General features: G+C 51.2%; 1 protein-coding gene across 4 annotated transcripts in view; it reads right to left on the minus strand.

Moving 5' to 3' along the window:
- Window positions 1-11: 11 nt before the first annotated feature.
- Window positions 12-23,200, minus strand: part of LOC149866763 (acid-sensing ion channel 2-like) — a 447,342-nt gene continuing 424,153 nt past the window's right edge. For 2 of the 4 annotated variants that reach the window (XM_090044135.1, XM_090044133.1), the window contains 2 exons: window positions 15,591-15,659; window positions 105-2,444 (listed from right to left, as the gene is read on the minus strand). In XM_090044135.1, coding sequence (XP_089900261.1) covers window positions 2,343-2,444; window positions 15,591-15,659 — 171 coding nt within the window. In that variant the 3' untranslated portion in view covers window positions 105-2,342. Of the gene's footprint in view, window positions 2,445-15,590; window positions 15,660-23,200 lie in introns of all 4 variants that reach the window. The other 2 variants (XR_016441947.1, XM_090044134.1) reach the window with 2 other exon arrangements.

Below are 23,200 nucleotides of genomic sequence, written 5' to 3' on the forward strand. Positions count from 1 at the left end.
TTTTTCTCTCTTTATTGGTGGAAAGTTCTAACACATGATAGCGTTTTGACAAGGTACACAATTCTCTTTGAACATATGGTCACTGACAAATAAGACTCTGATGGAGGCCACATTGCTGATGAACAAAAGAAATGGCTCAACAAAGGGGTGTGTTTGGATTGCAGGAAAAATGTGCTCAAAACAGTCCATGATGCAGAATACATAGGCCTTTCCAGAGAGAATATCATAGATATTGTGTGTTGCTGGAGTAACCTGGCCTGCAAGGGTGAGTGAGCAGAATCCCTTGGGTGTGTATGTACAATCACTGCTTCTTGGAATTGCAGCAGGGATAGGAGTTTTACTCAGCTCCTGGATCTCAGTGGAATCAGGGATTACATTTCTGTACCTTGTGGGAAATGAAAAACACTTTGGAACTAGTTAGGGATTGAGCATTACCAACTGCTTCTAACAGCACATGTGTCTCCAGGGCAGCACCTCATCTGTTTTAAGCTGGTGTGACCCTACTGATGCTAATTTGAGCAGGGACAGTTTCTACTTGCTGAGAACCCAGCCTTTCCTACTGATATTCACCAGGTTATTTATCATGTATTTTACTTGCAGCATTTGGCTATACAACTCGAACCCAGTGGGACTTTTGGAGACCTGAGAGTCCAAACGAGCAGGATCAAAACTTTTATTTACTGACAATTTATCAAACCTATTGCAAAGCAAAGAGGTGGCTGCATATGTCTGGGGGTGGAAAGATGTGGACAGGAGGATGTGGGAGAGTGAAACATGCTGGCCAAAATAGCATTCACTTTCCAACCCCTCTTCAAAGGAAGCCTTCCCTGCTGCTGGGGCTCTGAACTGAGAAAGATCTTCAAGGCATCGGATCAGCATAAAGAGGGTGACACTGCCAAATAAAAGCTGTTATTACAGTAGTATTAACAAGGCAGATGTTCTTCTAGGCAATCCTCCCTCAGTGGGACACAGCTGTGTGGGAAGTCTGCATGCAAACATGCATGCCTGGGTTTGGGCACAGGGAAGAAAAAAACAGCAGAAAAATCGCCACAACCCCAAATAGGGTGCTCACCTCTCCACTCATGCTACATATGTAGCTGTTGTCTAATGAAATTGGCCCTTTTGGGGAGCAGTGGATACTTTGGGAATATGGGGGACATGCTGCTCTCAGTACTGGAGGAAAACAAGGCCCCCTTTCATGTAATTACTGGCTAATAGCCAAAGCATCCACAGGCTGAATAAATATAAAATCCCAGACCCCTCTCTGATGCATCAGGGAGATGCTAGACTGACAGGTCCTGAGGGAAGGGGCAAGTCCAATAGCAGCAGCATGGTGAGCGGGAAGATAAACCCATGGATCCCTTCACTGGGGAAGGCAACAGGGACTGCCTGCTTTAGATGATACCTGTGAAGTAGAGTACTAAGACAGTGCCAAGCTGTTCCATAAGCCTGTCTACCCCAAACTAATGCTGGTATAGGGGTGGACAACTGGCAGACATGGCAGAAATGACACGATCTGGCCATATGCACAAGACCAGATTTAATACCACTCATGATAATGAGGCAAGTGCACAATAAATTAATGAAAAATAAAATTAACTGATCCCCCACTGCAGTTTCATCTGCTCACACCTCCAAAGACAGATTATAAAGGCTACATTACAGACTGAGTAATGCAACATAATAGCCATGGTATGAGACATCTGGGTCAGTCGTGTTGTCTTGGGCTGCTCACCATGGCGACTAAGAGGGTTGGCTATGGCATAGCCTTCTGGGGACCTGGCCTAGATTAAGATTCCTTACAAACTGACATGAAGGACAAGAAAGTAACAAGAGTCCAAGAGCTGCAAGTTTGTTTGTTTCTTTATTCTAATTCAGCTACGATATTAGTAATGGTGATTTTGGGGATGGCTGGGCCTGCAAATTCCTTCTTGGTAGTGAAAATCAGAGGCTTTAAAGAGGAACAGAGCTTATAAAGACAGATAGGAATATATTGCCATAAAAAGTATCAGCATGCAAGTGCTTTATACATTTGGCAGTATATGAAATGGTGGTTTTGTTTTACTGGTGTTGTTGTTTGTTTGTACAGTTCAAAAATAAGCTGTGTCTTCAGATCCTGAAGATGATCCCCCACAGGAAAGGATGACGCAAGTCAAGTCCAAGGTGTCTCTCACTTGGTTTTGGCAAAGAGATTTTATATATATATATATATATATATATATATATATATATATGCATAGCAATTTTCTTTTCCCCCCAGTTGCAAACCTGAGCTTGATCCCTGCTTTCCTGTGCAGATTCCTTCTGTTAGGTCTTCGCACCACAGAGCTGTCAGGAAAGTGTCAGCAAGCTATTTCTTCCAGCGTTCCCAGGGTGGCCTGCAGGGGCACGTTCACAGTGTGGCTGATGGTTTCAGAATGATTTGGCATGGGGTCACAAGTGCTCTGAGGAAGGACAGCAAGGAGGTTACTGTACTGGGCAACTGTTCCTGAGTTGCTCGTGGCATTTAATACCCCCAGCTGTCAAGTGATTTCCCCTAAAAACACAGGGGTGGGGGGCACAGCAACTTAGAGGATGAAGCTTGCAGAGCTCATGGCTGGATTTAAAATCTACTGCAGCTCAGCTTGTCCCATCTATCTCATACTTATCTGAGCACTTGGTTTTACCATAACTGCAAAAAGTCTTCAATGACTGGTAATATCAACTTGCACCTTTACACCTTAGGGCGACCATGCCCCATTCAGCAGGACTATCCTTCCCCTACCCAGCAGCAGGGCAGATGTTTCACTTGGGTGTGCTTGGGCTGTCCTCACACACATAGACCCCTCTTTGTATCAGCCTGAGGCCAGAGGGTAACAAATATGCATCCCTCTTTTCCCATCTTCTGTTCAAAATGGAAGTGCTCCTGCAAGCTGTACCCCATCCCAAGGAGTGCTTTTCTGCAGCTGCCACCTACAGAGCCAAGCCCAGTTTAGCAAAGTCATGTTTGAACAACATCCCTGACACATGCAACCAACTCAGGGTTGGGTAAAGCTGGCTAGCCAGCCCATAACTGCCTGGGCTGGGATGTCTACATCTGCACAACTTACATCTCTGTATATTTTTGTTTCCCCCTGTTTTGATACAAAATTCAGTAAAGTGAGTGAAGTTTAGCTTAGGCAACAAGGATGATTGGTGGTATGGAGAGGCTTCCATATGAGAAAAGACTAAAGAAGCTAGGCCTATTTAGTTTAGAAAAGAGATACTTATGCGGTGGACATAATGGTTTACAAAATACTAAATGGTGAGGAAAAAGTAAATACTTACTTTCTCTTGCAATACACATGCACCCAGGCCTCCTCATACACTCCACCCCCACCATACCCACACACACACCCAATACTGTCCCATAAACGCACACCCCCCAACCACACACCCCACCATACACATCCCACACACACCCATACACCCTGACGCCCAGCATACCCACCCCCACAGCCCCCCATACCCCAACACACCCCATACCTGAAGCACACATCTCACACCCACACACATCCACACATATCCCTTCACGCATACACTTAAATCCCCACCCACACCCACATCCAACAGTCCCACACCCCCCCACATCCCAGCCACACATCCCACACCTTCACACACCCCATTCACAACATACCCATACATGCCCAGCAGTCCTACACTGCCATGCACACTCCACACCCACACATACACCCCACACCCCTCCTACACCCACAAACCACACCACACCATACCCACACCCCACACCCCCCCAACCACATACTATCCCAATCTCACACATCCCCCTACCCCTCCACATATAATATACAAGCAATCCCCCAAAGGAGTACTTCCTGGGTAAAGGAAGAGACTTCCAGTGGCAAAGCTCAGGGGTTAGGGGGCAGGACTTCTGATCACAAGATCACAACCAGGAGGCTGGACACCTGTCAAGGGGCTGGGCTATCCCTGTGGCCCTTGATGCCTAACCCAAACTCATTAAGTGACCCTCCATCCAAAATAATTGCCCGCATTTGCTATAGCACCTTTGTTACTGCACCATCATTTAGTCCTTCCTTTTGGAAGGACTAAATGATGGCAGAGTTACAGTCCATAGTGCACCATGAGTGAGTACACTGCATGGTTATTTTTAGCTGCTAGGTCATTGTAGCAGTGTGCTATAATGAGGACACATGTTGCTACAGTGTCATGTGTAGATGTGGCCAGTGTGTAATTAAAGTGGGGGACTCATTGCCACCAGATGTTGTGGAAGCTTGACAGTTTAGCCAAATTCAAAATGAACTGGAGAAATCCCTGGAGGGAAGGGGGTATCAATATCTATTGGGCAGGACAGTTAGGATACAGCCTCTGAAATAGAACTTCCTAGACCTAAAGCACTGGAGGCTGCAAGTGGAAGAGGAATGGTGGAAAAAACCCTGGTAATACCCTGCTCACTCTCCCTTTCACCATCTGCTCTCTGTGTTACACAGGCCTATTTGATGTACCATAGAAGGGTATTAGGACTAGGCCCATCACCAGGAACTATAAGGCTCCCTTCGGAAGGGAGGCCACTGGGGACATATCAGCTAAATATGTGGGTCAACAAATAAGTAAACAGGAACAGGAGTGAGGTCATAGGTTAAGAGCTAGGGCATTGGAAGGGGACACAGAACAGAACACAGCAGCCAGCACCCCTTGCCCTCTGAAGGAGTCGAGGGATCCTGTGGATGCAGACCAGTGAAACTCTGCCTGGATGCATGAGCGAAGAAGTACCAGGAAAGCAGCACCACACTTGTCCAGGCTCTTCCCAGCTGGAGTCTCTTTCCTGGTCTTATAAATGCTGAGCTTAGCCAAAGCCAGGAGGAGGTTAACCAGGAGGTCCCAGTACTTGGTGGGGCAGTGGATAGGAAGTCCATAAAAGAAAAGGTGTGGGGAGAAGTGTAGCCAGAACCTGAGCAGGAGAGTCTGAAGGAGGCAGAAGAGGGGTTGCAGCCTTGCACACTTGGATAGGTGTGCACTAGGGTCTCCCTCTGAGGGGAGAAGGGGCAGGTGTCATGGGTGTCTGTAAATCATGCCAAATACACCCATGGAGATGGCTCCATTGAGGAGCTACCAGCTGAGGACCCCAGCAGCTTGTAGGATCAAACTGGAATACAGGCTACTCTAGCAGGGACCTTTGCCCCCACTCTTGCCTAGGGTGTCTGGCCATTTGTTGTTGAGGAGGATTGTGAGGACGGGATGATGGGTTGTGCAGAGCATGAGCGCGTAAAGCTGGTGGTGGTGGGCTGTTTGGAAGTGGAATGGTTTGGTGTCCCCCAGCCTGCTGCGGTGGTGGGGCAGGGAGCACCATAGGGCCTGCTGAGGCAGCAGCCCCATGATGAGATCCAGAGGACTAGGGGACACTGGGGGTTGGGGACTGCACTGATTTATGACCTGGTCAATGTAGGTGAGGGAGTGGGTGGCAGGGCAACCTTTTCCTCCTGGAGTATGCAGCAGGGAGCATGCAACCAGGGCAGCTCCATGCACCGACCCAGTGCAGAGGAATCAGCCCAGCCCTGCCTAGCATAGTCCAGGAGGTCTCTAATGAGTGAAGTGGGCCAGGACCATCCTCCAGCACACCCAGGGCACTTCTGTTGCTGGCATCACCAGCTGTGTGTTTTTTAGCAGGGGCTTGGTGAGAAGGTCAGTGCCTTGGGCGACTGTCCTTTGGCACCTGGAGCTGGAGAGCAGTCTCCAGGCCCTGAGGAGGTCCTGCTCAAACTTTGAGAGCTCCTTCAGGTCCTGCTTGGGGAGACCCCACAGATAGAAGAGGTGCTGGTCATATCAGAACTTTTGGAGGTGGTGGTGGAAGGCACAGCCAACCAGGCACCACACTGCCTGCTTACCAACACCATAAAGGAGACTCTGAAAGTCTGAAGGCGGAAGGTGTGGACCTGGCTGCAGAAGCAGAGCAGGCCCTGCTTGCCTTCCTGCAAGAGGAGGCTCAGGACACCTGCAGAGACCCAGTGCCATCCTGGCCAGAAGAACCCTAGTGCCTGTCTCTGGAGACTGGCCAGGAGCTCCGGGGGCATGGCCAGGGTGTTGAAACAGTTTCAGAGCATGGACAGGACCAACTAGTTGATGACCAGTGCCCTCCTACAAAGGAAGAGACACTGCAGCAGGCCCATCTATTACTGCAGCTGTTCAGATATCCTGGCTTTCAGCTGGTGCCAGTTCTCCAGCAGAGAGGGATGACCGGGGGACAAGTAGAGCCCCAGATAGAGCAGTGAGCCCATGCTTCATTGGATGTGCTGGAGCGCAGGTGGAAGCGAGCTCACCTGCCACCCGTCACCCCTGCAGCCTGATCCATCAGCATCCAGTTGAGCTTGAGCATACACTCCACAGAGGTGTTCAACACTTGGAGAAACTGCATGAAGCATGCCTGTGAAGTACCCATGATCCAGCCTATCAAACACTTTCTCCTGGTCAAGGGACAAGAGGGCAAATGACAGGCCATCCCTGTGACTGAGCTTTCAGAGGTCCCAGACCAGGTACTGGTTATTGAAGATGGAACACTTTGGAACCGTGTATATTTGGTCAGGGGGAATCATATCCAACTGCACAGACCTTAGGCACAGCAAGATGGCTCCATGGTCAGCCCATTGATGACCAGCACTTTGTTAGCAGGCACCAGATGGAGGGCATCCAAGAGCTTGGTGAGGGTGAGAGGAGCCTCCAGAGAGTCTCAGTCACCCACACTGACCTGCAGAACTCCCTCCCACAGGACCTGGCAGGTGTCAGCAATTGTTGTAACTGGGGAAAAGAGCTCTGCATAGAAAGCCCTTGCCCTTTCTTGCATCTCGCCTAGGTCCATAAGCAGGGTGCCATCACCTGCCAGGTCTTAGTACCCCTCCTCTTCTCTAGAGCATAGAAGAAGTGGGTGCCCCATCTCCCAAAGAAGCTGTACGCGCGAGCAGACAGATGTGCCTTGGGTGCAGCTGTTGTCCAGAGCGCAAAGCTCTTCCTGCCTCTCCTGATGCTCTCTGCAGAGGAATGGGTTGTCTGGATCAGCAGACAGGCACCTCTCCAGCTCCAACACCTCCTTCTCGAGCCATTCTCTAGCCACCTCCCACTGTCGTGTGTTCCCCAGGGTGGAGCAGCAACAGTACTACCTGATACGTGCCTTCCCCACATCCCGCCATATACAGGCCAAGAGAAAGGCTGGCTCCTGTTTGTGCCAGTCCAGCCAGAACTCCCAGAAGGTGGCCAAAAAGCCCATGCCCTCCAGCAGGCTGTTGTTCTAGTGCCAGTACGCCAGCCCCAAACACTTGGGTTGCAGCATGACCCAAACATACACTAGGTGGTGGTCACTCAAGGGGGGGTGGTCGAGTGCTGGAGGCATGGACCTGGGTGGTGTTCATTATGGGCATGTAGATTTGGTTCAACAGGGAGGTCCATGCTCATTCTTCCTTCACCTTCACAAAGGTCAAGGTGGAGGCATCATCAGGGTGGTGGGCATGCCAGACCTCAACCAAGGAGTGGTCCATGATGATCTTCCTGAGAAGGCCCGTGGTGGCCTGGCTCTACTCCCTGCCACTATGGTCTTGCACCCTGAGAGTGACATTGAAGTCCCTGCTAAGGACCAGGCGCTCATGAGGTCTCAAGGTCCTGGAGTAGGTGGCTACCTGCCAGCAGAAACGGACCATCTCTAAGTCATGCACAGGGGCATAGAGGTTGACCAAGTTGAGGATAAGCCCCTGCACCTGGACCTAGAGATGCAGCAGGCGGCTTGGCACTACCTCAGTGGCGAGAAAGACCTCTGGCTGCAGGCTTGGAGGGAAAAGAGTGGCCACCCCATAGGACATGTCCTTGAGGTGGCTGAAGTAGATCCTGTCTCTGACTCCACTCACCAGTTGGCTTTGGCAGCCAGTGTCATGTGGGTTTCCTGCAGGAGTCCCCCCACTCCCACAGGAAGGAGAGCACCTGGCACCTGCAGAGACCTGTCCTGCAGCCATGCAGGTTGAGAGTTACCATAGTGAAAGACCTCATTGGTTGAAGGGGTTGTTAGGCTGGATGGGGCTTTTGTGGGAGGCAACACGAGCTGTGGGGCCCAAAGCAATCTTGCCACCCTCCCAAAGATGTAGAGGGCATTATAGAAGCTTTGGGCCCAATGGTAATTATTTTTTTGTCATGGCTCTCCTTGTGCTCCTTGCCTTCTGCCACCAGAGCCCTCACCAAATTGAGGACTTGGTGGAAATCCCCCCACAGCATTCCAGGGTGAGCTGCACCTTCTTCCCCGAGTGGCGCATGCTCTCACGGAATTGGAGCAGCTCCTGCTTGGGTACTCATAGATTTCATAGATTTCATAGACATTAGGGCTGGAAGGGACCTCGGGAGATCATCGAGTCCAGCCCCCTGCCCAAAGGGCAGGAAGTCAGCTGGGGTCATAGGATCCCAGCAAGATAAGCATCCAATTTACTCTTGAAGGTGTTCAATGTAGGCGCTTGAACCACCTCCGCTGGCAGACTGTTCCAGACCTTGGGGGCTCGGACAGTAAAGAAATTCTTCCTTATGTCCAGCCTGAAACGGTCTTGCAGGAGTTTGTGACCGTTCGACCTCGTCATCTCATGGGGCGCTCTGGTGAACAGATGTTCCCCCAGATCCTGGTGGTCACCCCTGATAAACTTGTAGGTGGCCATCAGATCACCCCTGAGCCTGCGCTTTTCCAGGCTAAAGAGTCCCATGGCTCTCAGCCTGTCATCGTAAGATCTGTTTTCCTGACCTCTGATCATGCGCGTGGCTCTCCTCTGGACTCTCTCAAGCTTCTCCACATCCTTTTTGAATTGTGGAGCCCAAAACTGGACGCAGTACTCCAGCTGCGGCCTCACTAAGGCCGAGTACAAGGGGAGAATGACGTCCCGGGATTTGCTCGAGAAGCATCTATGGATGCAAGCCAGCGTTTTGGTCGCTTTACTAGCCGCAGCATCGCATTGGAGGCTCATGTTCATCTTGTGGTCAATGATGACCCCCAAGTCTTTTTCTTCTGTAGTGCTAACCAACGTAGCACTGCCGAGCCTATAAGGGTGCTGCAGGTTTTTCCTCCCAAGGTGGAGAACCTTGCATTTTTCGGTGTTAAACACCATGAGGTTCTCGTCTGCCCATTTGCTGAGCTTGTCCAGGTCAGCCTGGATCACCCGCCTATCTTCTGGCGTGGATGCTTTGCCCCAAAGTTTGGTGTCATCGGCGAACTTGGCCAGTCCACTCCTGACTCCAATGTCCACATCGTTAATGAAGATGTTGAACAGTATGGGTCCCAGGACAGAGCCTTGAGGGACCCCACTGGTCACAGGGCACCATGATGAGTGACTGCCATCAATCACAACCCTCTGGGTCCGACCACGAAGCCAATTTCCCAGCCAGCGGATCGTGGTGGAGCCAAAGCCACAACTGGGCAGTTTGGCCAAGAGGTGATCATGGGATACCAGATCAAAAGCTTTTTTGAAGTCAAGATATATGACATCAATCTCTTCTCCCTTGTCCAGGTGATAGGTCACCTGGTCATAGAAGGAAATGAGATTGGTCAAACAAGACCTACCCGCAACAAACCCATGCTGGCTGTCCCTTAGAATGTTAGCCTGGGCCAGTCCATCAAGGATGGCCTCCTTAATAAACTTTTCTAAGATCTTCCCCAGGATAGAAGTCAGGCTAATGGGCCTGTAGTTAGCCGGATCCACTCTCCTCCCTTTTTTGAAGATCGGCACCACATTGGCCTTCTTCCAGTCTTCGGGCACTACACCAGAGCGCCAGGAGTTTTCAAAGATCTGTGCCAGGGGCTGGGCTATGACGCTCGCCAGCTCCTTGAGTACCCTGGGGTGCAGGTTGTCAGGGCCAGCTGACTTGAAGGTATCCAGCTTCTCAAGGTGTTCCTTCATGAGGTCAGCATTGATGGAGGGTAGGGGATCCCCCTCATCCAGATTTCCCTGTCCCATAGCAGGCATGGGCATCCCGTGTGACTGATGAAAGACTGACGCAAAGTACCTATTTAATAGGTTGGCTTTTTCCTGGGCGTCAGTTGTCAGTTGCCCCATCTGGTTTAGCAGGGGTCCAACATTGCCCTTGCTTTTCCTCTGGCTCCCCACATATCTGAAAAAGGACTTTTTGTTGTCCTTGATGCCTGAAGCTAGTTAGAGTTCAGTTGCAGCCTTGGCTTTCCTGGTTTGCTCCCTGCAGGACCAGACCAGCGCGGAGTAATCCTCCTTGGAGGTGAATCCTGTCCTCCATCCTTTGTAGGCTTTCCTTTTTAGCCACAGTAGGTCCGCTAGGTCTCTGGAGAGCCGGGGGGCTGCTGTGCCTTCTTGCTGCCTTTCCTCCGTGTTGGAATAGATTTAGCTTGTGCACTGAGGATCGCTTCCTTGAGAAGCAACCACTCTTCTTGAACTCCCAACTCCCTGTGGTCATGGTCCCTGAGGGCCTGACTGACTAGCCTCTTGAGCTTGTCAAAGTCGGCTTTTCTGAAGTCAAGGACTTCTGTGTTGCTGACTGACTGGCCAGCTTTACGGCGGATGGTGAAGGTGATCAGCTCGTGGTCGCTGTCACCCAACTTCCCATCAATCACTAGGTCGCCGATTAGGTCGTCCCCCATAGCCAGTACCAGGTCAAGCAGCGCTTTGCCTCTCGTTGGCCCATAGACTTCTTGAGTCAGGTAGAGGTCATCCACGCACGAGAGAAAGCTTTGCGCCCGCTCAGATTTAGCTGAGTGATCTTCCCACAAGATGTCCGGGTAATTGAAGTCACCCATGACAACCAAGGTCCTGGAGCAAGCGGCCTCAATCAGTTCCCAGGTGAACTCCTGGTCAAGCTCGGGACTTTGAGTGGGAGGTCTGTAGTAGACTCCCACCGTTGTGTCCCCTGTGCCGAATTCCCCACGAATTTTTACCCAGAGGGTCTCTAGCTGTCCATGCCGGTCGCCAACATCAGCTTGCAGGGACATGTAGCTTTCCTTCACATAGAGAGCTACACCCCCGCCCCTTTTGTCAACACGATCCCTCCTGTACAGGGTATAGCCCTCTATACCCGTGATCCAGTCATGGGTGGAGTCCCACCAGGTCTCCGTTATCCCAATGACATCATATTTCTTTGCACTGAGCAGGAGGACGAGCTCGTCCTGCTTGTTGCCCAGGCTCCTGGCATTAGTGTACAGGCAGGCATGTGTGCCCTTGGGGGCTCTCGCCTTGCCCGCAGATTGTGCCAGGGCTGGGGCAGGGGTGGGCTCCCTTAAGTGCCCCTTTAAGTGCCTTGGTCCGCTGGCCTTGCAAGGGCCGTACTGCTGGGGCCAAGAGGTCTGCAGGCTCTGTGGAGCCCACAGACTCCCGGTCATCCTCTTCCTGGTCCTGTGGTTCGGCATGCTCCTCCTGGATGCTGGGTGGGGTGGGTGTTTCATCCCCCTCTACCCCGTGGGGGCAGAGGCCTGGCAGAGTGCTACATCCCCTGACACTGGGGGAGGGAGAGATGCAGCCTTTTGGGATGGGGGAGGGGGCAGCTTGGGGAGTGGCAGAGGGAATGGCAATGGTTTCTAAGCAAGGTCTCTCTTGGTGTTAGAATGGTGGTCAGCGGGGGACCCTGCTTCTCTCTGCTCAGAACTGTGGCCAGATCAACCCCCAGGGTGGTGGGGCTGAAGTCTCAATATCTACAGCAGTGGGGGGAAGGTCACAGCCAGCAGAGTTGGGGGTCTCCTCCATGGGCTCCTCTACCTCAGAACAGCTGGGCTGTCCTGGGCCCTCCTCCATGGTGTTTACAGTTATCTGTTTTTATTTTATCTGTGTGTGGGAGTCCTGGCACAGCTTATGAGGTGGTGGGAATAATAATAATGTCATCCCCCCTCTTGGGTGGTGGGAGGGAGGCCCCTGCCATGCCGGAGGGCCCAATTTGTGCTTGGTCCTTACGTTTGACCTAGGTGGCTAATCATCACCCATATGTGACCAACATCCACCCAGATTTGGTGTTGACCAGAGAGGGGTCACTTTGGGGTGCTGGTGGTGGTATGGGGCTAGGAAAGGGTGGCAGTGGTGGTGGGGGCTGGCGTGACCCCATCACCACCCTCCCCTGCCTGCACCCCCCTGTTTTGGGATCCCTCTGATGGCTGAGGTGCAAGGTCCCCTGAGCTTTTGCGGGAGCTGGCTGCTGGGGATAGGGTGTCAGGGGTGCGAGTGGTGGTGGCATCCTCTCCTTGGTTGGGGCCTGCGGTGCCCTCTGTAGATAAGGGGGCGCTCCTGGCAGAGGTGCCCCCGTGGCCAGCACTGGAAACACCTCACCTCCTCCGCTATGTAGTTGATGTGGTTGGGGACCCCAGGAAGGGAACCATGAAGGTCCCTCCTGTCTCTGCCCCTGCCACTACTGGATGGTGACTTGGTGGAAGAAGAACTGAATATGGTGGAAGCTGGGGTCCCAGTACCTCAGCAGGAGAGTGAAAACTGGGGCTAGGACTCTCCCCAAGCCCTGCAGAAAGGGCATGAGGGCCCACTTGGGGATGTAGGACAGGATGTAGTTGAGGGCCACCAAGGTCCCCAGCTCCTCCAGGGGCTTGAGCAGGACATACTTGCCCCCACCTTCTTCACTGCCTCCTGGGCAGCAGCTTCCATGGCAAGGTAGAATACACCCTTGTGGTAACACCTGGAGGCTTCCACAATCAGTGGCAATGCATAGCGGGTGCACGTGCACCCCTTGAGAGCACCGGTGCCCCCCCGATGGCCGTGTTCACCGCTTAGGTGATGGGCGTGGGGGATAGGCAGGAACACCGGTGCTCCCCCTGCAAGCACAGGCTGATTGAGTGCTCACTGCACCTGCTTTCAGAAGTGGCTGCAGTGAGTGCAGTGATTGGCTGCAGGCTCCTGGGACTGCAGGACTGCCCCCCCGCCAGACTGCAGAATTGCCCATGTGGGACTCCCCACTCTGGTCGGTGGGACTTGTTGCAAGGGGGGCACATGCCCCCCAGGACTAAGGTGGCATCAGTAGCCCATGTCCACAATCTTTGGGGCCCCCACTACCCGAACGAGCACATGCATGGTTCTCAAATGGTGACAGCTCAATCTCGCACATGTTACGGTGCCTGGTGATGGCGGGAAGGGCCCAATTGCCTGAGGTGTTATGGACAGAGGCAGTGGAGGGCCCACCTGGGCATAGCTCTGGCTGAAGACCTGGGAGAAACCTGAGTGGTTGGGGCACCTGTTGACCAGGTGTTACTGGTCCCTGCAGGTGCTGGCACATTGGCCTTTTGTGCAGGCCCTTTACCCTTCCTACCCGCTTTGGAAGAGGAGGACGAGCAGCCCTTGCCTTTTCCCCTGCCCTGATGTATCTGGGGCTCCCTGTAGCCCCCTCTGGTGGCGACTGGCCAGAGGGAGTCCCCTGGCCCTGCAGGGTCTCTCTCGGCTCATTGGCAGCCCCCTAGTTTGGGGATGCTGGTGTTGCAGTCCCCTCAGGGGGCTCTTGCCCTGCCGTTGGAGGGCTAGTTTAGAAGGGGCTGGGTGGGGTGAGAGAGGGGGAGTCATGGTTTTCCCCTCTGCCTGTAGCTGGGTTCCTGGGTGCCTGCTCTGGCTGCACTAGGTGGGGAGCTGTGGAGGGGTGGTGCCGGGGCTGTGGGTGGGGGCCGGGACATAAAAAGGGACACAGGGACACACACAGGAGGGAGGGAGAAGCATGTTGCTGGCTTACTTAGCTGTACACAAACACTGGGAGAGAGAAGCACAGGACTCACCACAGGAGGACAAATATAGGGGTGCTGCTGGAGCAGCTAGCAAGCAGACAGCACATGGTGGTGCTGGTGGAGGGGCCCCACTGCTATTGTGGGGTCCCCATGGCTGTAGGTGGCTGTGGCAGCAGGTGCTGGCTGGTGCTGGGGAGGGTGGCTTGTAGGTCCAGGAGAAGCAGAGGTGGTGGTGGTGGGGAGAGCAGGAGCCTACAGCAGCTTCTCAGGCTCCTGCTGCTCCCTGCCCAGCTCCAGCAGCAGCCAGGGAGAAGTGGTGGCACCCCTGCTGCTCTGAGGCTACCAGGCAAGATGGACCTATGGTCTGGCCCAGGAAATAGCAGATCTTATGTTCTTATGGGCTCCACATATATGTAGGGAGCAAGGCTGAGGAGTGGGGGGAGAAGCTTTAAGTTCTCTGTACCTCTGAAGACAGACCAAGGAAGTGTGTTCATGAACTTGCCTGTGGCTGCTCTTGCTGTACTCAAGGCTCTCCTAGATTCTCTAGTCACTGGCAGGCACAAACCCAGCCTGCAGTTTGGCTGAGAACTGGAGAAACTCTGGGAGCCTCTGAAAACATAAGATCACAAAGGGGGGCCAACTCTAAGTAGGCTTTGTTTTTGCTTCTCCTCTTCCCCATCAGGACCCGGAGTCATAGTGATATACCAAGTTCTTGGAAAAGTGCTAATGGAGTGGTCTATGATACTGACTGATGTTGTCAGCTCCCGCAAGTAGATGAAGGTAGAATCAAGGCCTCTGTACTTCCACCCATGAACCAGGGACGGAGCCTATGCTGTGGGCACAGAAATGGAGGGAGTGCTAAGGGAGTGGGTGTGAAAATCTCTCTCTTAAAAAGAGCTTCAATATTGTTTAGCACAGGAAACATTTGTAATGTTTCTCCTTTCCAAACTTAATTATTTTTTGTAAGGAATTGTTGACTTCACACTGCCCATTTCTGGCAGTATTTCCTGGGACTATGTTTAGTGACACTCTTATGGCCATTTTTGATTCACTTTTTTGACGTTGTTGATAGTCTTAATTTTATTGAAATGGCCTGGCTTTAGTGATATTTCCTGTGACCATTTGTGCAAATATACTCATTGACTTCAAAATATTTACCAAAGTTGTTTTCCAAGTCCTTGTGGAAAAATAATATTGAAAACACAATTTTTAGGGGAAAAATGCAGTTTGGGGAAAACAAAAAATGATAGTAGCAATTGTTATAAAAACAACAATAACATTTTGATAAATATTGTACTTAAACTTGTGTAGCACATTTCACAAAATAAATAATGGGCATATTTCCAACCCTGTCAAAAAAAAGAATAACTATGACATTTTGAAATTTTTAATCCTTTTTTTCCCCCATGAATATTGGACATCTCTGCCTCAACTGTTCTTTCAAGAGTTGCCCAACAATCTGACACTTTAAATTGTTTCATAAAAATATCTATAATTGCCTCTTTTCTTTTATCATCATGAAGCAAACTCTCTCTTCCTTCACTTGGCTAATTGCTTCTGAATACTATTGTGGTGTTATCATGTGTCTTATGATAGATTTTATTTCCCTGAAGTACCTTGCTCTTGGAGCCAGGTGACTCTCAGGTTATTTTTAATGAGAGGCTCTCACAATGACAGAAAAGAGCTGGAAAACGTGTCCTCTGATATTCAAAAAGCAAATAGGCCTTCTCCCCCTAAAATTTATTAAAACCCCCCAAATCTCATGATTTTTGAAGCATGATGCTTTGTAGCCTCTGGGCTGGGGTTGGCTCTGCTGCCTCACTTTCAAGTATATTTCCTTCTGTATCAAGGATGATTTGGGAGCTGGCAGCTGGACCGTTTTGGGGCACGCTGTGATGGCACTGATTATCGTCCTTACCACATTTTCGTCATGGCTCCCCTCCTCCTCCTCCTTGCCAAGCAGATCTAACAGTTTTTCCTTAATCAGCTGAAAGAGAGGCAAAGATTGTTACATTAAGCCAGGTGGGGGGCCAAACTTTTTGGCAGATTTGCCATAAATTAAGCCCCTTGCTCTCCCCAAGTGCCATTCCAATCCCCTTTCCCTGCCTGATCTGCCACTCTACCTTTTATTCCCTGCCCTATCTGCTGCTGTGCTGCCTGCCCTGTCCCTGACCGCACACAGAGGCTGCCTGCGCAGTGACTGCCCACCCCTGCCCCTCTATCCTGAGAGCGTTCATAGCAGCATGCTCCATAGCACCTAGACAGCCACTCTGGTGAACCCTCACATTGGGTACTCCCCTAACCCGTTTTCTGTTGGATTTAGCACTCACTTCTTCAAGGCTGAACTGTGTAATCTCAGTCCTCAGCCCAATATAAATATTTCCAGGACCCCTCTGAGAGCTCCTGGTATCTGACCACGGAGGGTTGGATCCAGCTCCACTGCCAGCATGGCCCCCAGTTTTAAAGATAGCAAGATCTTGCTGGCATTGTGCCTTTGAAGAAGTCCTGGCACCAGGTAATACACAAAGCCCTGCTTTCCAATATGGGGTTTAATGAGGGATGTCCACGTCCCTCTCATAGCTACAGACAGAGGCTTTTGGTTATTTCATATCCCATAATCTGAAGCTGAGTGATGATTACTTAAAGGGACTTGTGAAAACTGAGCCCTGCCCCTTCCACCACATCCAGCTTATTCCAGCTGCTGCAACTGAAAGGGGAAAAAATCCGTTAAAATCATTCTGCTGCTTAAAGCGAAGGACTATTTGGAGGCTAACAGAAGCCAAGGCAGGGAAGTGCCCTGTCTCTGGAAGTTTCAATCCCACCTGGCACAAACTGCCCAGGATCAGCTACTGGGAGCGGGATTTAGGCAGCAGCAGGCAGGGCAGATCCCCAGAGATCCATTTACTTCTCCTCCACATCCCACAGATAGTCCAGGAAGTCCCCTTTGTGCTCAGCAGCACTTCTTAAAGGAGTCAGGCCCTAGCACCATCAGTGGCTGGGAATGAGCTGCATTGTGACCGCAGTTGAACTGCACTGCTAGGGAACAGGAAAGAGTCACAAGGAGCCCATTGCAGAGTGGAAGTGCGAGACTTTCAGTTTTTGGGATACCCTGCACTGGGAACGCAACAAAGCTTTTTAGGTGGAAAGTAGCTATGTGTTTCAAGAGTAACATTACTGCGCAGAATCCCTGTTTCTGCTGGGAGGTGGGGAGGACAGTGTTTGAAAAATCTTGGCTGGTGAGGTAAACGTTTTCACTTTAGCCCTGCACTCCTGACTAGCTAAGGCAGTTCCATTCATTGCACCAGCAAGTCATGCTTCACAAAAGGTGAAAGAGAAGGAAGAAAAAACTTCTTCAGGTTCTTGGAGCTATCAGTTGAGAGAAAGAAATGGGAAATGAAGGGGAGGGAAGCCTTTAGTTCAGATAGTTTGTATTAATTTCTCATTAAAGAGGCCAAAATAAAGACTGGGTTTTAAAATGTTAATGGAATAATGTAGGCATGAAGACTGGAGTATAACATAAGGAGAAGATTCCTTTTGAGCTCCAAAGCCCTTATTGGTTGTAGGCTTGTAATTTTCAATATATTTCATTGCAAAGAAATGCCACCAAATATTAATAGCTGCTTAGAAGCTATGGGCCAGATCCAAACTGTTCTCAGAAGTGCTTCCACTTAGGAATAGCAATGCCTAAAAATTAGACACGTTGCCCCAAAAAGTGGCAAGGACTGGCTATCTAAGATACCCCCTCCAATCAAGGGAGAGAGTTAGTAGTCATGACAGAGTGATTCAGAGCACCTAAATCCTGAGTCTGGAAGCCCTTAGTGCAGTGTTTATCAACCAATGTGCCATGGCACAAAAGCATGCCATCAGAAATCCATAGGTGTGCCACGAAATTTTGCCATGGCAATGAGCTACAATAGGTATGAGGATGGGGAATGCCTTAACAGGTGTGCTGCAGGAAATTTGTATTAATGTAAGTGTGCCTTGGGCTGGAAAATGTTGGGAAACACTGCCCTAGAGTGCTCAGAAAGACAATACTAGGTTACTCCTGCACTTCTCTGGAATTCAGTCACATGAATCAGGAGTGCAAGAAAGGAACCTCCACCATCTCAGGGGCCAGAGGTATGTTGTGCACATCAGCAGCAGCACATAGTCGAATGCAAAGCCCAGCAACTCCAGTAGTGTCTTACCCTCAACTTGGAGGGATTCAATCTCTTGCAACCCACTTTTTAAGACAGTGCCTTAGCCACCAGGCTATAGTGCAGATCAGGTGAGAACTCTCTCCCTACCTCCTTTGGAAGCTGGCCCATCAGACGGTCATGAGTCCAAGATTCATGGGGCCAGAAGAAGACACAGCAAAATGGATCCTGACTGTAGCTCAGTGATAAAGGTGCTCAGGTGGGAGCTGCATTCTGCCCAGAGGCCTACCTGGTAGGGTTTGTGCTCTGGGCAGCTCTGGCTGCTGTCCAGGATTCAGGCAGTACAGGCAGGGGGGTCTCTAGGGTCCTGGCAACTGCTGGCTCCAGCTTTAGAAGCAAAGTGGAAAGGAGCTGTGGGGGTGAAGCCAGGGGGAGCTTTGGGGTTCCACCAGTTATGGGGAAGGTGACCTTCAGCCAAGCAGTTAACCTTCTTGCCTGCCCCCTCCATCAGCAGTAGTCTGTGCCAAATGCCATGGTGAGTAAAGATAATTCAGTGGCAGGGAGGGGGCATCTCCTTGCCTTCACCCTTTGACTCCTTCCCCAGATCCACACAGCTGGAGCCTTAGCTGGCTGAGTAACAGTTGTCTGTATCCATTCCAATGCTCCCTCCTGCTCTGTCCTAGCCCCCAGCCCCTTTATCAGGGCCAGAGGCTCGTGTTCCCATCATCTAATCATAGTTACCAATTGTAGCTACACTACAGGTTCTGCTCTTTGCTGACAGGGCTATTTCTGTTTTTTTAAATAGTGAAAATGCACAAACAGCCTTGGGAACAGGTATTAGACCCCAGTACTCCCTCCTTCCAAGACAGCACCCGCTTCATTACACCACAGAATTGCACTTCCTTTTGTTCGCACTCCTTCTGGCTGCAGGATTTTTCCATCTGTGATACCTGCTGGGGCAGTTTCAGTGGGGGAGAGGAAGGGAACTCACACGCAATCTCTTCTGTTGCCTGTGCCTGGGGCATTCTCCCAAAGGTGGTTTTGAATCCTCTCAAGTGGAAAAGGGTACACGTCCTAGGCCAGTGCTCTAACCATTAGGAAGATTGTGTCAAAGGCAGGCCCTGCCTCCATGACTGTTGGCCTTGTTCAAGACTGAAGGCTGCTCCAAATGCTATGCTTTGCAATGACCTCAATGCTGTCATTGATATCAGCTAGGCACTCTGCAGGTGTTGAAGGGACAGGGGCTGTGGTGTACTTCTCTGCACTTCTTAGGTCCAATATGGTTCCTGATTGAGCTAAGGTGGTACCTAGGTGCCTCAGGGCTCAATCCGGATCACATCTGAACACGTGAAAAGTCTCCATCTGGACATCTAGGTGCCTTTTAAGGTGAAAATGGAGGTGTCAGGTGAATCTAGGCTCTCAGTGGTTTTCATAGATTTCATAGACATTAGGGTTGGAAGGGACCCTGGAAGATCGAGTCCAGCCCCCTGCCCAAAGGGCAGGAAGTCAGCTGGGGTCACAGGATCCCAGCAAGATAAACATCCAATTAACTCTTAAAGGGGTCCAGAGTAGGTGCTTGAAGCCGCAGGAGCGGTGTTTCTGGGTTTTTTCATTTTTTTTTCTTCTTAAAGGGCCAGAGCTGGCCTGGGTGGAGCACCCGAGGGGAGGCTGGGGGAGTGAGGAGGGTGGACCAGGGGGCTCGTGGAAAGCCCCCCACGCAGTGCAGGACAGTGGATCACCCCCTGCCCAGGTGCACCCAGTGAGCTGGGTCTTTTTTTTTTTTTTTAGAAGTGCCAGGAGCTGGGGCAGCCATTGCTGGGCTGGGAGAGTGGGAGGGGGATAGGCCTGGCCTGGCTGATTCAGAGATTCGGCCAAATTGGATTGGGACAGTGATTTGAATCACTGAATCAAATCACTGTCTCCCAAATCAGCTGAATCCAAATCTGAAGTGAATACTAGCCACTTCGCACAGGCCTCATGTCTATGCTGTAATCATGGTGGTCCATCCCAAGAAGAGGCATAAGCATACCACATGAGCATGCCACAGACCTGCAAGCTCATTTTATACTCAGAAGCTTACCACCAAGCCTGGGAAAACCTCTCTGAGCTACTTCTGAGTTGAGACTCTGACTGTGGGTATGGGCATATGTGGCATGTTTGGTCCTATCCTCACTGGGATCTGTTACTGCTATGGTGTAGCAAGCCCTTTGGTGCCTAAAGTCTTCCGGAGTCTCGTTTAGGAGTCTGTAGGCATATTTACCTGAGACATTTACTGTGGAGCTGCCTAATCAGCTTCACAGTAAAGTCTCAGCATCTGTATGGGAAGCCCTCTTAAGCCACAGTAAACTAATTAACTCCAACTATGTTAGTATTTGTAAATACAAGTCCTATCCTATGGCAGAGTTCTTTACTGCACAGCAACAGATGTGTAGACGCTGATGGTTCTGGCTGGGGCACGAGGGTGCTTCAGTGCAGGGGCTGCCTGCTAGCTAGCCCCACACTGGAGCACACTTGTGCCCCAGCCAGCCCCTCCGCAGTATGTTGAGTTGGGTTGGAGCATCCCCAGGTTGGCAGGCTGATCTCCTGGACAGCCCCTGCCAGCCAGGGCTGCTCTGACCCGGCTCAACATGCTGAGGTCCCAGGTGCACGTGTAAACATGGTGCCTGGGAGCAACAAACTCCAGTGTGATATTCTGGGATTTATTGCTTGGCATTAATTTCATGTGTAGATGTGCCCTGTGAGAGCAATTTGGAGCAGGCCTGTATAATTGAAGTGTCTTCCTTACACTGTAGAAACATCACTGTATTTTTAGAAATAATTTTTCCTAAGCTCTAAAGTGATGCAGGGCTCTCATCCCATTGAAAGTCATTGAGTTGTTTCTTTTGAACTCATTTGGGCACTTGGGAAATATTAATCAATTGTCATAAGCTACATGTGAATGCAATATCCAGGAAGCTTTAAAAATATATCTGTTAAAAAAACCTGTTTAACAACAATATTTAAGCAACTTCTTTATTTAAGAAGAAAGCAAATGACTTGGCATTTTAACAGTTATAATATTGTACATGCATGTGAAAGAAGGCCTTTGTTTGAAATCAGGAAGTTCCGTTTCCTTTTTTTATTCCTTTCTTATATGCTCATCTCAGTGAGTGCATCTACACGAAATGCTTTACTGCACAGTAGCACAGTTTACTGCACAGTACGTGTGCATGTCTACATGAGTAGTTATTGTACAGTAACATGCATGTAGATGCCAACCAGGAGCAAATTTGGTCCTGGTCAGCCCTGCCACTAGGGGCCCAGCCTACGCTCAGCCCCAGGGCCCCAGGGCTGGAAGCCTCTCCTGCTCTAGGGCTGGGTTGGGTCTATGGCAGCCCCAGCCCCAGGCCCTTAAAAGCCTGCAGGCAGTTTGAGCCCTGGGGCACAAGAGCAGGGAGCCTAGGGTTACTGCTGGCCACTGCTGCCCCTGCACAGGCTACAGGCCAGCTGTACTAACTGGCCTGAACCCTGGCAGCACTTCCTGGCACCACAGGGCCCTGCAGAATCCTGCTAGGCATACCAGCACCTGGGCTCAGCTGCAGCCAGCTCCTGGTCACTGGGGTCAGCTTCAGCTGCCTGCAGCCAACCCCCAGCAGCCTGCCTGGACCCTGCAGTTCCTGCAGGGCCTTGCCTCACTGCACAGCTACTAGTTCCATGCTGTGTCTGCCTAAACCTGCCCTCTGCCAGCTTGTGACCATTATTCCTGGTCACTCCTGGCAGTGACTCCCCCAATGCCCACTGATCCCCCCTGACTAATTTATAACAGGCCACTAGATTCCCCCTCAGCCTTCTGTTTTGGAGGCTGAACAGGTTCAGGTCCTGTAGCCTCTCCTCATAGGGCCTGCCCTGCTGTCCCCTGATCATGCGAGTGGCCCTCCTCTGGACCCTCTCCATGCTGTCCACATCCCTCTTGAAGTGTGGTGCCCAGAACTGGACGCAGTACTCCAGCTGCAGCCTGACCAGTGCTGCATAGAGGGGGAGGATCACCTCTTTGGACCTGCTCGAGATGCATCTGTGGATGCATGACAAGGTACGGTTGGCCTTCCTGACTGCCTTCCCACACAGCCGGCCCATGTTCACCTTGGAGTCAATGATGACTCCAAGATCCTTTTCCGCCTCCGTACTGACAAGAGGGGAGTTCCCCAACCTGTAGGTATGGTGCTGGTTGTTCCTCCCCAGGTGCATCACTTTGCACTTGTCTGTGTTGAATCCCATCCTATTCACATCCGCCCACCCTTGTAGCCTGTCTAGGTCTGATTGAAGCCTGATGGTTCCTTCTAGTGTGCCCACATCCCCCCACATCTTAGTGTCATCAGCAAATTTGAACAGGGTGCTTTTTACCCCCTCATCCAAGTCACTGATGAAGATGTTGAAGAGTGCGGGCCCGAGGACCGAGCCCTGCGGGACCCCACTGCCCACGTCCTTCCAGGTTGAGAAGGATCCATCCACTACCACCCTCTGGGTGCGGCCCTCCAGCCAGTTGGCAACCCATTTGACTGTGTGGGTGTCGACACCACAGTCCCCCAGTTTCTTAATGAGAATGGGGTGAGAGACAGTGTCGAATGCCTTCCGGAAGTCCAGGAAGACTATGTCCACTGCTACCCCTGCATCTAATGATCTGGTGATCTGATCGTAGAAAGCCACCAGGTTGGTCTGACAGGACCTGCCACTGATGAACCCGTGTTGGTTGCCCCTAAGCATGCAGTCCCCAGCTGGCCCCTCCTGGATGTGTGCCAGCATAATTTTCTCAAACAGCTTGCCTAGGATCAAGGTAAGACTGACTGGCCTATAGTTTCCTGGGTCCTCCTTCCTCCCCTTTTTGAAGATGGGAACCACGTTAGCCCTCTTCCAGTCCTCTGGGACCACACCAGAGCACCACGAGTGCTCACAGAACCGTGCCAGAGGTCCTGCAATGACCTTGGCCAATTCCTTTAGGATCTCTTCCTTTAGGTGGAGATCATTTGGGCCGGCTGACTTAAACACGTCCAGCCCCTCCAGAAGCTCCCTCACTAGTTCCACGCTAACCTTTGGCCCAGGCGTGCCTTCCCTGGGGCCTGAGGGGGGCCCAGCAGGAAGGTGGCTGTTCTGGTCCCTACTTAGGAAGACAGAGGCAAAGAAATCTTTAAACAGTGGACCCTGTCCGGCTGGCTGGACCCCAGCAGGGATGCTGACAATGTGTGCCTGGATGCCACCTCGGAGAACCGGCCATAGGGTATAATGGGGAATCAATGAAATATCTATAACTTTTTTTTTTTCGTCTGATTTGGATGAAGCCTGCAGGGATGGTGGTCTCTGCTGAGAGCATGAAACCTGCTAAGTTTCAAGAAGATCAGTGCAGGGGTTTCGGGGAAAC

Source organism: Crocodylus siamensis, chromosome 4 (assembly GCF_052110815.1).
Source record: "Crocodylus siamensis isolate JL-2025a chromosome 4, ASM5211081v1, whole genome shotgun sequence".
Classification (NCBI taxonomy): Eukaryota; Metazoa; Chordata; order Crocodylia; family Crocodylidae; genus Crocodylus; species Crocodylus siamensis.